Source organism: Phoenix dactylifera, chromosome 8 (genome assembly GCF_051530095.1).
Source record: "Phoenix dactylifera cultivar Ajwa chromosome 8, Ajwa_hap1_PhDact_Kaust_v1.1, whole genome shotgun sequence".
In the NCBI taxonomy this organism is placed as follows: domain Eukaryota; kingdom Viridiplantae; phylum Streptophyta; class Magnoliopsida; order Arecales; family Arecaceae; genus Phoenix; species Phoenix dactylifera.
In genome coordinates this window covers 2163790-2178632 of record NC_143197.1, presented here as the reverse complement: position 1 = coordinate 2178632, position 14843 = coordinate 2163790, and the positions used below count along the sequence as shown (strand labels likewise).

At 38.7% G+C, this 14843-nt stretch overlaps 2 protein-coding genes across 5 annotated transcripts; both read left to right on the top strand.

Annotated features, from left to right (window-relative positions):
• Nucleotides 1–1600: 1600 nt before the first annotated feature.
• Nucleotides 1601–14255, top strand: SIEL (ARM repeat superfamily protein). Of its 4 annotated transcripts, none has more exons than XM_039124231.3 (10): nt 1601–2488; nt 2618–2698; nt 4431–4661; nt 4846–5037; nt 6303–6443; nt 7599–7688; nt 8750–9237; nt 9351–10712; nt 10802–11472; nt 11652–14255. In XM_039124231.3, exons 1-8 carry the CDS (start codon nt 1778–1780, stop codon nt 10261–10263), a joined length of 2847 nt encoding a protein of 948 aa, XP_038980159.3. In that variant the 5' UTR covers nt 1601–1777; the 3' UTR covers nt 10264–10712; nt 10802–11472; nt 11652–14255. The 4 variants fall into 4 exon arrangements, with proteins under 4 accessions (XP_038980159.3, XP_038980158.3, XP_008793951.6 ...); XM_039124230.3 differs by having other exon boundaries at nt 9351–11472; nt 11652–11853; nt 12022–12101; XM_008795729.6 differs by having other exon boundaries at nt 9351–11472.
• LOC120110327 (uncharacterized) lies at nt 13474–14255 on the top strand. Its single transcript, XM_039125144.2, has one exon. It carries the CDS (start codon nt 13474–13476, stop codon nt 13999–14001), a length of 528 nt encoding a protein of 175 aa, XP_038981072.1. The 3' UTR covers nt 14002–14255.
• Nucleotides 14256–14843: the final 588 nt, after the last annotated feature.

The following is a 14843-nucleotide window of genomic DNA, read 5'->3' as shown; positions in this document are numbered from 1 at the left end:
TAGGAGGAAAAAAATCAAAGTAAAAAAGCATGGATTTCAGAATTCAACCTTTATTTTTTTTATATAAGAAACATTTTTTTTTGGTAAATTGAAGGAATTAAACCATTCAAGCATAGATACATTCATAAGAATCAGGAAATAAGATATTTAGCAATTAAATCGGTATATTTGTCAAAAAAATCTTATAGCATGGATCTATAATTTGTCATGTAGGATACCATTCAATCAGCTATATTATTAGATTTTCTATGAATATGTTTAATTTTTATAGAAAACAACCTCAGAACAACCTTTTCATGGATGAAGAAATTGATGGAAATCTTGATCCATCATTTAAGACATGGAAGAAATGGTTGGCCATATGAATGACATCTCCAATTTATTACCTTACCAAACTTCATCTTGATTGATTTGTGATTGATTGTACCGGCCTTACCAAACTTCACCAGCCTCCTAATACTACATAAAGGTTGCTCATGTACATTGTAACACACAGACAAAAATATAATTCTCTTCTCTTATTCTTCTTCTTCAACTTGGTATCGGAGGTAGGTTATTGTGTCTTGTCATCTTTCTTAGAAGCCTGAAGCCTCAAATCTTCTACTTTTAAAAATTTTGTGGCCAAGCGATGTCCCCATCTTTGAGCGCCTGCACCCCCACGCATCAGCCCCAGATATGTGCCGTGGTTCTTTTCTGCCTTATAGAACTCCTTCTATTAATGGAGTCTGTCAATCCCGTAACTTTAAAAAAGAATAAAAAAAAACTACATGTGCTAAAAGAGATCGTCCACGAAGAGAGACCGTTTGTATTTTTTTTCTTTCTTGTCCAGCCTCTCAATCTATCATCTTTTCTATTAAGCCGTTTATCCCATTCGCGAGGTCTTTTTTCTCCTTTCTGGTTTCTTTCTTTTCCTTCAAATCCCTTTTTCTTTTTTAGGATCTTTGCACCGAAGAATTTATGGAATCTAAGGAATGATAAGTATATAATTTCTTACGTTAGACAAAACTAAGAAATCATGTATTGGTACTGATGAACAATATATATTATGAAAATTATATATCAATTTATCTAGAGGCGTGTATTAGCTTACGAGATGATTAATTTGCTTGGTCTATATTTCCTGATCACGTAGCATCTACTAATAAAAAGTATGTTGTAGAAACTGTATATCGATTTATCTAGATATGTATATTAGATTACTGCTAGGTGTGTATCAAATAAACTTGCAGTATGTATCAGAAAGTATGTATCATCAGCCGTGTAGAGTGTATTGATACATATGATGTTCTAAAAATTGTGTATTAATTTATTTTGAAGTACGTATTGTGTCGCTAAATGACTAATCTGCTAAGTGCGTATCATCTAACCGTGTATCATATACTGACAAACACAATATTCTTCAAAGTATATATTGATTTATCTAAATGTTTATATGGATTTCTTAGATGACTAGTTTATTATTTTTTAATTTTTAATTATAAAATTGATATAAAAAAGCCTATAATTTTTATTTTGTTAATAATATTAAAAAATGATAAAATAGAAAGCGGCCCCACAATTATTTCTCTGGTGCCGCCCCGTATGATTTTTGTTCGTCCTTTGTCGGAGGATTCTTTTGGTCCAACGCCCTTTCGACGCCCCAATTGAAATCCAAGCTCGCGGCCTCCCTTCCCTCTTTAATCCCCAAAACCCTCGCGATCTCCATCCCTCGCTCCCTAATTTCTTTCCTCCACAAAACCCTAGAGCCCATCGTCTCCTCTCTCTCTTCCAAGAAACAATGGAACGGCTTCTTCTCGAGAGGCTCGAGCTCCACCTCGACCCCCTCTCCGACGAGCGGCGCTGCCTCCGAGCTCTGGCCTCCGCCAGAGCTCTGATCGCCAACCCCGACTCCTCCGACTCCACCTGCAGCTCCGCTGTCGATACCCTCATCCGCTCCCTCGACGCCCACCCCGGAGACCCCGCCTTCCTCCGCCCCGCCCTCAAGCTCCTCGGCGAGGCGGCCGTCCTCCACCGCCCCGTGGCCCCATCCGTCATCGCCGCCGTCCGACCTTTCTTGAAAGGAGGCAAGTGCCTCGCTGCGGACGCCGTCGCCGTCCTCGCGTCCATAGCGGAGAGCAACCCGGAAGGAGGCGGAGAGGGAGGCGTCTCTCTGCTTGCCTCAGTACTGGACGAGCATCTGCTACTCTCGCTTGCGTCGAGCCCTATCTCGTTGGTTCGATCGCGGATTCTTGATCTGTTGGTCTCGAGTATTGGAAGAGCTCAGAGTTCTGTTTCTCTCCTACGGCCTCATCTCATGCTTAAGATACTTCTTGGCCTTGCGGTGGACCTCTACCCGTTGGTGAGGAGAGCGGCCCTCGATGGTATCATGGCGTTCTGCGAGGTTGCTGGATCTGATATCGACAGTTCGATCATCGACTGCTGCTATGATTGTGCGGTCGAGCTTTTCAGGGATGAAGATGAGCTGGTGAGGTCCGCTGCTGTTCGGTTGGTGAGTAGTTAGTTAGACAATTTTCTTTGCATGCCATGGATTATCATCTCTTTTCAAAATTTATCGGGCTTTAATAATCGTTCTATATTGCTAAAAGTTGGCATAATTTGCATGACTTTTGGTGGTTAGGTCAGTAAGTGCGGCCAGATGTTTGCAGCGAGCAAAGAGAGAACAGCAAACATTGAGAGAATGGATGTGATCTTTGTTCAGGTATTTGTGTTTGATGTGAAAATTGTTGCCTGTAGCATGCTGTCATTAAAATACTCGTATGAACTGCACACTTACAAGATGCTAAATTGACCATTAAAAAAAGTTGATATGCTGTGATAAAATTCATCTCAGATAGTTGTCTGTCATCACGGTGTCTGATGCATAACTTATAACTATTTTACTTTTCTTTTTGATTTTTTTTTATTTGCTTGGTTCATTGCGTGCCAAATGTTTGTGAATTTAAGTCTTGCTTTTAATATCTGTTTCTATGCAAAGAATGCTTTAGACACTGGTTACGTCTTCTAATTAGATGCAACTTAAAACTATCTTAGTACGGAAAAAATTTAAATCATGTACCAAATTAGTTGCTGCAGCCAATGATATTTCCTCAGATTCAACATAAGCTTAATTTGAATTGACAAATCAAATTAATATCAAGTGGTAGTCTCTGGCATTCATTTATTAAATATCATGAGCAATTAGAAGCACTTCTAAACTTGATTGGTTTTTTCATGTATACTTTCTATGTTATTTCAATGAAATACGAGGATTCTTTGCAGTATATTATCACATTTGTCAGATGCCTTTTTCTTGAACTTTTGTAATGAGAATTGCATGCTTACTAGCTATGTGACTAATACTTCAGTGGTTGACGTTACTTAAGCTTTGTAACATCTTGTTAGCTGTGCATCTTAATGCCTGCAAAATATGATTGATTGACTGTTGACATTGCATTTTTAAATTGCTAAAATGAATGTGCCAGTGTCAGTCCAATCCCATGATAATATCATATTAGTTGCGTTGTAATCTTGTATGGTGCATGCCGATATAGTGATTTGACAAGAATGCGACCCTTCAAAATTTTTCTCGTTTACAATATTGAGATGAGAGATGGTTTTTCTTGTTCTTGGTTATGAAGTTGAAAAAAATATCTGAACAACTTAGAGAAGCCATTTATTCCTAACCAATCTGCAATGTACTGTAAAAAAAAGGGTCTGGTCTGCTACATCCCGTCTAAATCATATTTGAGAATGAGCTAGAGCAGCCATGATGCCTAGGGAAGCAGATTGTGGGCGGATATGGTTTCAACAAAAATATATCATACGATATAGACAGTTGCACTTGCTATCTGTATGAGAGAATATGATAGTTGTCACACACACAAACATATAGGAAGATAGGAATTCATTAGTCATGTGACTAAGCAAGTAGAGCTCCTTAAGTCAAGATGATCTAAGCATGTTTACTTCCAAGTTGGAACATTATAATTCATTTGACTCAGTGAATTAGCCCTTAAGGTTTTGCAGGCACTAATTTCCAAGGATTCTTTTAAATGAGGCATTTCTCATTTTATTTTGCTTCCTGTGCTTGTCTGACGTATGATGATCATTTTAACGGACCATGATGTGCTGAATAATTGGGCTTCTTGGACATGACATTTTTGTTTTTCCTAACATGTAAAAAAGGTGCCTAACTTGTCTATCCTTTGTATCTGTTTTTCTCATTCATTACTAAGATGTATTATATCTTGTCTCATGAGTTCATATCAGAGTGAAAAAAGTTGACTCTACTGCTGATTTCCTCCCACACAACCTTATGCGCATATATGCTTCCAAATTGATTTGTAGTTTACGCTCTACATTAAATATCATATTTTTAATTTCATAGATTCAAAGGTTGTTATCTTATAGATGTTATTTTTTGTGTTTGTTTATAACTTTTCTTCATTCAGCTTTGTTCAATGGCAAGAGATATGAGTATGAAAGTTAGGATCGAAGCTTTTCTTGCCCTTGGAAAAGTACAATTGGTAGCTGAGAATGTTTTGTTACAGTCTCTTTCAAAGAAAGTTTTGGGGATTAGAAGTGGAAGCAAAACTATTACTAAATGCTCTGTAAATGAGTCTAAATTTTCATTATCAGCAGCTGGTGCATTCGTGCATGGGATTGAAGATGAATTCTATGAGGTAACGTTGAAGTCTATATGTCCCTAAATTCTTTTGGTTTGATGTTCCAAAAATGAAAAAAAAAAAACCTTTTTGTTTTCCTGACAACCATGACAAGAGACATTTTTATATGTCTGATTGTGTATTCTTTTGGGGGGTTTTGTATGAAAAGCTGCATCTTGCTAACTATTCTTTTGTACTCTAGGTACGAACAATTGCCTGTAAATCCTTGGGGATGCTCGCAACTTTTTCTATCCAGTTTGCTGACAATGCTTTGAACTTATTAATGGACATGTTGAATGATGATGCAGAGGCTGTTAGGTTGCAGACTTTGCAGACACTGTTTCATATGGCAACACACGATCGTCTGATGGTGCAGGAAAAACACATGGACATGGTATGCACTTGCCATAAGTCGTGTGAATATTAGAGCCAATATCTTTATCGGCTCAACTTTAAGCATTAAGGATGTTAAGTTTGACCTGCCTTTTCTTTCTATTAATTCACTTTTATTGTTAAATTTTGTTACTATTATTCATTGTTCTTTAGTCTTTCACTTCTAATTGGGAACTATAAAAACTCATGCAATATCTTGAAAAATTACTCTAAAGTTGTAGACCTTGAATCAGTTCTTTAATGTTTAGCAGTGGTACGTTTCTGATAGCCTTCCCTGCATTGTTTCATGATGTTTGTTTTTGTTGCAAGTTGTTATCTGTTGATGATTTCAGGACATCATATTTAGCATTATGCTATGAAAGAAAGATACTGAGGAAAACCTTATTATATTGATTAACTAAAGTTATTGTTCTTGTAACTCTTTTCTTATGGTTATTTGAGATATAAGAATACAATCTAGGAGAATCAGGCTATTGGAGGAAGCTGTTTCTTCCTCTAATTGGGAACCTCAAAGTGTGTTTTAGAAAATGAAGTGTATCTGGCATCTCTTATATGCTTTAATGATACTTTATATAATGTGATAAGAGTATTTCCTACATATTAGCTGTTTTTGGAAAAAAACAGTGCTAGGGGATCAGGCTTCTGATAAATTGCTAAACTATATAGGGTGTCTTATTTTGCTAACTAGTGCAATCATTGTTGATCCAGCCATTAATGAAAAGAAGCTTGGCCAATTTATCCTTGTTAGTCGCCACGTTAAATTAATATGAAATGGTAGGATAATAGCCAGGTTATACATCAGTTCCACTCCTCTCCTTTTCAATAAGGGTTTGACCGTCGGAGAAGAGGGGGATGAACTTGACCAAATGAGGCTTAGCTTAGTGGTTTGATGCCCTGCTTGTAGAGGTCTGAGCTGGAGATTTTACTGCAGGGGAGCTTGACTTTTAGAAGTGTGTCTTGGTAGGTAGCATCTCTTTTACTTTAGGTCTGTGCTTCACCACTATAGCTTACCGTGATGACTGCTTTAAGGTGTAAGCTGAGTTTTCTTACATTATTAAACCTTCTTTGTATGTCCTTTGCTATTTTGTTGGACATTGAGACTCTCTTAAACTAGTTTCACTGTTTGGACCCCACCAGACTTGCAATCATAACAATATAATATGATGAATCCTGATTGCATGTATGCATTCAAATATTTTTGCTGCCTTATCATTCTCATATGATTTAGGTTAATGTTCACATTGCAAAACTCTGTTGTATTTGCAGTTTCTTGGTTTGTTAGCTGATATTAGTGCCTTAATAAGACGTGCAGCAAGGAAGGTGCTCCAGCTAATGATTCTACCTGATATTAAGACTTTTAAGTTCACAATTGATTGTCTTATCACAAACTTGGAGACGTATCCAGAGGTTCGATTATCTGGCTTTATTTTGTAGCCCGTTTTAATGCTATTCTTTAAACAGTAGTATAGTTTGATTTTTGGCATCTTCTACTTTTGGTTACTTATCATTCTTTCCATAGTGCTTGTTGTTGATATTTGTATTTGACATTAAACTACATGAATATTTCATGACTTTTTTCTGTAATCGTTGCAAGAGAGACTTAATTTTTGTTTCCTTGTCTGGAGAGGAACTGCTGCTGTAATTTTGTATTTTCCTCTATCTCCCCTCCACCTCTTCAAAAGAACAAAGGAAGAAAACAAAAGAGAGTTAAACAAGGAGTCATGATGTCCAGAATTCTATTCTGCTTTTTTCTTTGATAGACTCTAAGTTATTCTGGGCATGCAATCTTCAGTTCATGTTTTATGAAGTTCTTCTCAAGCTCGTTGTATGACTCATAACATGTCAGAAAAAGCCTGTGTTTTTGTAATGATGTATTATTGAAAAAGTGAAGCACTATTAGGAATATTTTTGATAGTAGACACTTTCTGGAAGCGCTTTCTTTATAATATATTTACTTGATGGAGTACCGTGGAAGAGAACCATCAGTGTCTTCTTCTTCTTTGATATGATATAACATCTATGAACTTATACTATCTTTGTCATTTGTGCTACCATTTGTGCAACATCTTCCCTTTTTTTGTTAGGAAAGTGCAACATCTATGTTCTTGTTACAGTTAGGAATACATGTCAGAATTTATGACTTTGTTTATTTTCGATCTGTTTATAAATTTCTGACATTCTATAATGAGGCTAACTTATGAGAATTATAATCGGATACATATCTTTGATTACAAATTAACATTCTGTTTGTGACTTCCCTTTAGTCTCCACTAGCAAATAGTTTTGAAACGTTGCTTACATTTATGATAGTTATAGATTGTTCTTATTCCTAAAGAAAAGGATTCTAGAGGAAATTTATCAAAGAAGGCTCCCTTGGTTATCCCAGGAATAATTTCTTAACTATCTATTACAATTTTCTCTCTCTCTTTCTCTCTCCCCATCCACATTCTACAAAGGTTTACATATTTTTTTTTAAATAAAACATAGAACTTTTGACTACTAAAATTACCCCAAATCTTTCTTTTTTTATTTCTTATATGCGTTCCTTCCCTTTTATTTCAGGAAGAAGAAGATATATTCTTTGTCTTGTGCTTTATTGGTAAGAACCATGGAAATTTCTTCGCCAAGTTAGCAAAAGAATTCACGCAAGAGGTACAACGTCATGTCTTTTTTTTTATAATTAGAAACAATATATACAATCTTAGAATATATATTGGAAAAATATGTATAATTTTAGAATACATAAGTGTTGTATGTATTTTCTTTTTGTAGCTGATCATGAAACCTTCTCATTGGGTCCTTGGAATGTATTTAGGCGCTTTTGTTCTGGTTGATAAAGGTAAAAATTTTATTAGAATGGGAGAGTTGCAAGGCATTCCATTAGTGGTGGAAGGAAGGTGGAATACAAATTCCAAATGGTGGAACACATTCTACATGAATTTTAACTCTTCTCATCCTTTTACGTGGCAAGTTCATTGACTTTGTTAGTAGTAGGGTTCAAACACCATGAAATAGTATTTTCTTCAATTAGAGGAAAGATCATCAGTTATGAGTCAAAAGAGGAAAATTCATCAGTTTTGCCAAATTTGTCCATAATTTTCCAAGGTAATTGCAACTATCTTCTATTATGAGACCATGATTTAGGCAGTTAATTTATAAATTAAACTATGTTGTTGCATATCAATCCCTTTCAGTAAGGTGGTTTCGGCAGACTTACTCAATAACAAAATGATTATTTTTTAAGGGCAAAATATTATGCGTTAATAAAGTATCAGTCACTATTTTATAGTGCAATTTGTTATTTGATGATGATGATCGAACATATGATGTATGAGGAATCTCTAGTCATGAACTACTATTTACTTATCAAGTAGCGCAGTGACTGTAGACTTGTGAACCACTGAGCAACAGATATCAACTATTGAGCTTATAAAGTTACACATAATAAGCCAGAGGATTCAAAGAACCACATCTTCTGTGGTGGGTCCTGTGCTATTGATCATAGTTATCATTGCCATATGGTGTGGGCTAAGTTATATATATATATGTTATTTGTAAGTAACGAACCTGTTAAAAGCTTTTGTGGGATCTTTATATAAGGCCTTGTAATTAAAATCTTACACTTTCTTCAAATAATTGTTGTCCAATGAACTTCCCAATTTGGCAAGGTCATTTATGAACTTTGTAACCCTTTTGCCTTTGGCCTTTTGCAGATAGTACCATCCTGTGGAGAGCTGAGCTTGGACAGTCCTCGTGTGGCAGCAATAGTAGTGTTGTTTATCTCATCATGCATCTCGAATGAGCATCTTACTTGTAATATACCAGTGGCAATATTTTCTTATGCAGTTTCTTTAGCTGGAAGGATCAGTTGTCCTCTGGGAAATGCTACAAACAGAGATTCACTCATGGCCTATTTGTGCCATCACAGTGAAATACCTTTTTCAGATGCGGCACTGAAGTTTGAAATGGCTGAGGAAATGTGCCACTCTCGGCCATTGCGCAATGTAATATCACAAGTAAAAGTTAAGGAAAATATGTTGAGCATGAATGAGATGGCAACACATCTCGAACATTCTCAAACAGATGTAGAGCAAACAGATGAAGAATTAATGCAATCCATACAGTCTATTTTGGAAAAAGTTGTGGAAACCTGGCCTTTGATAAAGTCACATTGTTCACATGAAGCGCGAAGGACATTAAGGTCTCACAATATTTATTTACCATATATCTAAAAGTTCAGTCTTTTTTATAAAAAATAATCTCTTAAACTTATTTCTAGGAGACTTATGTGTCCTTTAATTTTGTTGCATGTAGAACTTGCAAGGAGGAACTGGAAATGATTGCTTGGAATGTTACTGGATCTCTTAGTGCTTTATTGGAATTTGCATTGCAGTATGTTCAGATAATCCAGCTGATTGCTGAAATGTGGGAGAAACTGCAACCGAAAATGTCACATATTGTTGGTATGATAACTCTAGAGGTCTTACTTGAAAAATTAAATATGGCACTCCGAAGAATGAGATACGGCTTCCCAGGGCTGTCTAGAGAAGTGGAATGCCATATTATAGAGTTAACCTTGCTTGGTTTTGTATTTAGACTGTGCAAGGTTGGAGCCTGTTCCAACTTTATGCTGAAGAAGCTGCAAGCTATAATTTCTCGTGCAGAATTTCTTTGTGTAGAAGGATCTTCTAAACTTTCTGAGTTTGCCAAAGAGCTACTAAGGTCATGTGCTAAAGGGGGAACAGGTGAAACTTCTCAGCCTTTTCCTGTTTATAAGTTACTTGAGCTCTTCAACCTTGAACAGGTGCCATTCGCTGGAAGATTTAGATGCATAAAAGCAGAACTGCAAGTTTTAGGTAATGATTCTGAGAATCCTCTGCCCGTTGTTTCAGGATTGCCTGTTGGTATCACATTCCAGATAACTGTGCACAACATTTCTAACAGTGGCCGGTTGTGGCTCCGAATGGCTGTTGGTGTATCCGTCCAGTATGTCTTTCTGGACTTATGTCAATTTACTGGCAGGGATGAAATGAGAAGCTTTGCTGTTAATACTCCATTTTATGCTACGCCCAAAGTTCCTTCATTTTTATTGAGGGCTTGCATACTTATGGAATGTCCATCTGAAAATGTCACCGATCAGAAGAAAGATCAAAGAGGGCCAAAGGATGATATTTTTCTACTTTGTGAGGAAATTGATGTTTATTTGGTCAAAATTGATTACAGATGAATATGAAGACTGGCAGTTTTTGCGACTTCTCTGAATTCACTGATGGGATAAATTAGCAACAAATGCCCGTCAGTTGACTTCTATTGGCTGCAGCAAATTCTCCGCACAAATTGGGGCATCTATAAATAAGCTTATATGGGATGAGACCTGAATGAATATTGAACAATAAATGAACATCTGCATTGTATATTGTTGTCACAATCATAGCTGGCTCTTCTCGACATTTTGCTGGGATTAATTGGTGATCAAGAGGAATCTTGCATCTGAAGTTGTTGATTGGCCTGCCAGTCAAGAATTACCTTATAACCTTTTTGCTAGTTGCACCGGGAGTCAGCAATGAAACTAGATTAAGAAAAAAGGACTCTTAGAAGGTTTCTGCTGACTCTCGTCTTGTGCTTGTTCGAATATCCAGCTTGGCCAATAATTTGCAGTTTGGGTGGCCAAATCAGGTGGTTGATCTATAATTTTTTTTTCCTGGGCAATATCTCATGTTGTTGCAGCTCTTTCTTTGCTAATTTTCACGGCTTTTTATATCTAGGCTTTGTCATTGTGGATTTGTTTATTGGAAGACATTGATCCGCAATCAGTATTGCCAGCACGATGTTCTCTTGATTCAAATGTCCAAAACAAGCAGCACATTGTAGAGGTAATGAACTGAAATTTGACAAACCACACCTCTAAGGGGGCTGTGGAATGTTTTTGTTGAAGCATTTTTTTCTAGCAGACAGTAAGCACCAAAGAAATTTAGGACCTGTACAAGGAGGATGAGCTGATATTTGTCTTGTACATTACCGCTCCCACTTGCAAGCTAAACACCAGACTGGAAGCCCATGAAGCATTTATCCCTATCTGATTAAGTTGATTAAAATACTCAGAATCAGTTGGCTCTGGCGGCAATTACTTTAACGCCTATCTCATTCAATCAGGACTTCACAGTTGAAATCAGTTGGGTGCAGGTACCTCCGACCAAGCTTCATCCAATTAGGATTTCATAGTCGGACTAAAAATGGGCACTTCTGCACCTTGATTTGGGTTGCCTTGAAATAACTTGACTCCATCTGGACGTTTTGGATTTTCTAAATTCTGATGTGCTGTTGTCTACTTTCGGTGTCACCCATGGTCTTTCTTTTTTTGTGGGGAAACATCCAAATTTTGAAGTAATTGTGAAGAACTTCCAGTCAACTGGGAAGTTAGAATATTTTGAAAGAGGTAAGTTCCTTGCATCCTTTAGGTTCTTATTGCAATCAAGTTCTTAGGTAGGACCATAGACAATCACTGTTACTAATGTGACCGGACACCCAAGATTTTTGCTATGTGCCATGATATGTAAAATATTGTTAAGAATTCGACCTTGTCAATTGAACCTCAGTATACTTCATGATGTCCAGGTGGCTGGTTTCTTTTGTTTGGCACTGTATGCTCTGGCTGGCTGGTGATCCGTTTGTTGTTAAAATGTCCTGAACCATCCTGACTCTTCAAGCGTCATCAGAAATTGTTGGTAAATGTTCGGAGTCAGAATATAACCGCCCTGCCTACTAGATAGTGGTATACCAGAGTGTCCCTTCTGCTATTCATGGTATTTGGTTGCAGGTATGTTTATCATAGTCATTTATTCTGGCATTCAGGATTTTATCATGATGTTATATGATGATGGTACTGTCAGCAAAATATTGCATTCCTTTTATAATATGAAATCCTCTAGTTTTTTTTATATTGTGATCCATAATGTATGTCGTCTGTAAACTTCTATGCTTGTAGTGTGGACTACGGTTGTAATAGGGAACCTTCCCATTGGTGCGGTCCCATGATTATGACGGCCCGGGGTGTCCGATTCCTTGCAGACCACGTCCTTGATATTTAAACTTACGTGAGTGATGGAACTAGGTGGACAAACTCTTCTTCCTTTCTCCCTTCAACACTGGTCTTTCATTACCTGTTAATAGAGAAAGGAAGATATTCGTTGGTAACTAGCATACGTGAAATGTGTGGCCTCCATTTAAAAGGAGGCTCATCGAGTAGACATTCTGGACCAAAAGCGGGGGTAGCATGCGTTGATGGCGATTGCCACTGCTCTCGGTGGTGACCATAATGATAATCCACGTGGATTTACTTTGGTTATGGACACTTGAGCCGTGTCCAGCGAGTCTTGACCTGTGTCTTAACTGCTCTCTCTCTCTCTCTCTCTCTCTCTCTCTCTCTCTGTCTGTCTCTCTCTCTCTGTCTGTAGTTGAACCAGTCCTGGATGACTGCATGCTCCCCTGCACGAGCTCGATTCGCTATCTCCAGCCCGGCCAGGTTCGTTTACGTTTGGTGAAACCACCGTCTGGTGCTTCATCAGCCTATCCTGTGCTCGTTCATGCCACTGTCTAACTTTCCTCTAGTGTCGGATTTTGTATACTGATGGCTCGCTTAGCCATGATTCGATGGCTCCTTTGGGCTATCCGTATTGACGTTCTTATTGGTGTACATAAACGTACTGTTTATCTTATTGCAAGTCACTATTGTTAAGTTGTATAAGTATTGATTGGTCGTTGCCAAGCGTACTTGTAGACCCAGCCCCTGGCTCGTATCATGGTTTGCGCTTGATTTTATAGGTCATCATCTCAGACACGTAACATATTACCATCATTAATTCCCAACGACCCTTCCGACGTAGCGGTAGCCTCTAATTTCTCGTGGCCATCCTGTCACCTTGTGGAACGGCAGTCCGGTGGGAGGTCACCCAACTCCGGATTTACAGACGGGTGGGGAGACTCCAAACTGTAAGTTAATCTATTATTAGGGCCCTTAGGGGGGGTGCGGGGGGATGATTATAGGCGTGTGATTAAAAAACATATCATGACCTTAACAAAGGGCCAAACACCATCATTTAATAAGCAGTTATAGGCTGTAGGGCAGAATTTGGAGATAGCTAACGGTCAGTGTCACTTATTGCTAATGATGTCACATCATACCTTCACACACCCGCACAGACACTTCACACAAAGGAATGGTAAGCCATAAAACCCACCATATGTGTCAACCGAGTCCACTTCCCTCCGGTGTTCGTTCTCCTTCATGACCGATTCTTCCACTAACCTTTCCGTCTTCCTTCGCAGCCAAAGTTTTTTTCCTCATCTAATTAATCTCGTCCCTATCCCTTTTTATACGCTCTCTATAAGATAGGTATAAAAGGAAAAAAGGAACTCCGAATCCAGAGAGGGGGAAGGGATGAGCTCTGTGTGCAAGTCTTCTGTTGGGTGCGTTGACGCACGTGTGCCGGTGAGGGCAACCTATGTCAACCTCTACAAGTGGCCGGAATCCGACGCCGAGTTTGTGAAGTGGGTGGCCGGAAGAAGAAGAGAAGGAAGCGAGCACAGCCACACCGGCAGCGCCGATGGGAGAAGGAAGTGGGGGCCGAGCCCGAGGGTGGTGGATAGCTACTCATGCCGGCAGATGTATCTGAGGAGCTACACCTTCTCGAAGAAGGAGAGCTTCCCGGAGAAAACACAGCGGTGCCTGGGCAAAGTTAAGGAGAGGGCTGTCGTCTGCCCTTTCCTCCACCAGAGGTCCGATAGCTTTGGTAGCATCTACTCAAATATCAGCCACAAGGATGACATGAAGAGGAAGAAGAATAAGAAAAATAATAAGAAGAAGAAGGGCTGCGTGGCGGCGAAGCAGCTTCTCGATTTCATCTTCCGGCGCCTGCTCTCCTGCACCTCCAGCGTCGACGTCGTGGATCGCTCCTCGCCTTCGTGAGGATATCTATCTATATCTATACCGTTTATCACATCCTCCTCCTCCTCAGTTTTCTCCCTTCAATTTGTAGTGATGTTTCTTCCCTCCTCTAAAACTAGCGGTTTTATCGTGTTTTCGCTCTCCCTTCTTCCATTCTTCACCGGAGATTCGAGTATATTTATATGTGTGTCTAATTGCATTGCCGAAGGTGCTGTCTTGTCTTGTTTTGCATATGTTAAGGCGTTGTTAATTCAGTGGACTGGTCTTGTTTTCTACCGCTGCCGTTCTCATTCTCCTGTCTTCTTTCCAGCTTCTTGTTAGCTTAGTAACCTGGTCGAGGGTGAAGAGAAGTCGCGTGCTAGCTTAACTCGATCTATTTGGTTCCATGTTCTTTTAAATTGGTTAGCAATTTACCTCAAAGCAGAAAAAAAAAAATGGGGATTTGGAGCACCGGTTTTGTTATAATCGTCATTATAGATTTTAGCATGGAGACGTATTAATTAAAAGAATCACGATGTTTGGATCTGGTGGGGGCGATGCGGTCGGGGGGTTGGTTTTGGTGGATTTGGTGTTCTTATTCTAAGTTCCAACGGCCCTTAGCTTTTCGGAGCGGCGGCGCGGCGCAAGCACGGACCTCGTGGGCCGTGCGCTTCTGTAATTTAGCAGAGGATATTAGTTAGGAAGCTCTCACTTTGGTGTCGCACACGCTGCTGTTAGAGTGATTGCTCTCAAAGAAAGGCATAGAATAAAACTGGAGATTGCTGGATTTTGAGACAGCTTCAGTGACAATTAAGACAACCAATTCTTCATTAAAATAAATCTCCTTTAAAATTAATGTTGTATGTTCTCTTCCTATTTCAAAT

Bases quoted from the DNA above. Each gene is read 5' to 3' on its own strand.
- SIEL (XM_039124231.3), top strand. From the start codon at position 1,778: ATGGAACGGCTTCTTCTCGAGAGGCTCGAGCTCCACCTCGACCCCCTC. The intron at 4,662-4,845 runs GTAACGTTGAAG...TTTGTACTCTAG, and splicing joins TTGAAGATGAATTCTATGAG to GTACGAACAATTGCCTGTAA. The intron at 6,444-7,598 runs GTTCGATTATCT...CTTTTATTTCAG, and splicing joins ACTTGGAGACGTATCCAGAG to GAAGAAGAAGATATATTCTT.
- LOC120110327 (XM_039125144.2), top strand. From the start codon at position 13,474: ATGAGCTCTGTGTGCAAGTCTTCTGTTGGGTGCGTTGACGCACGTGTG.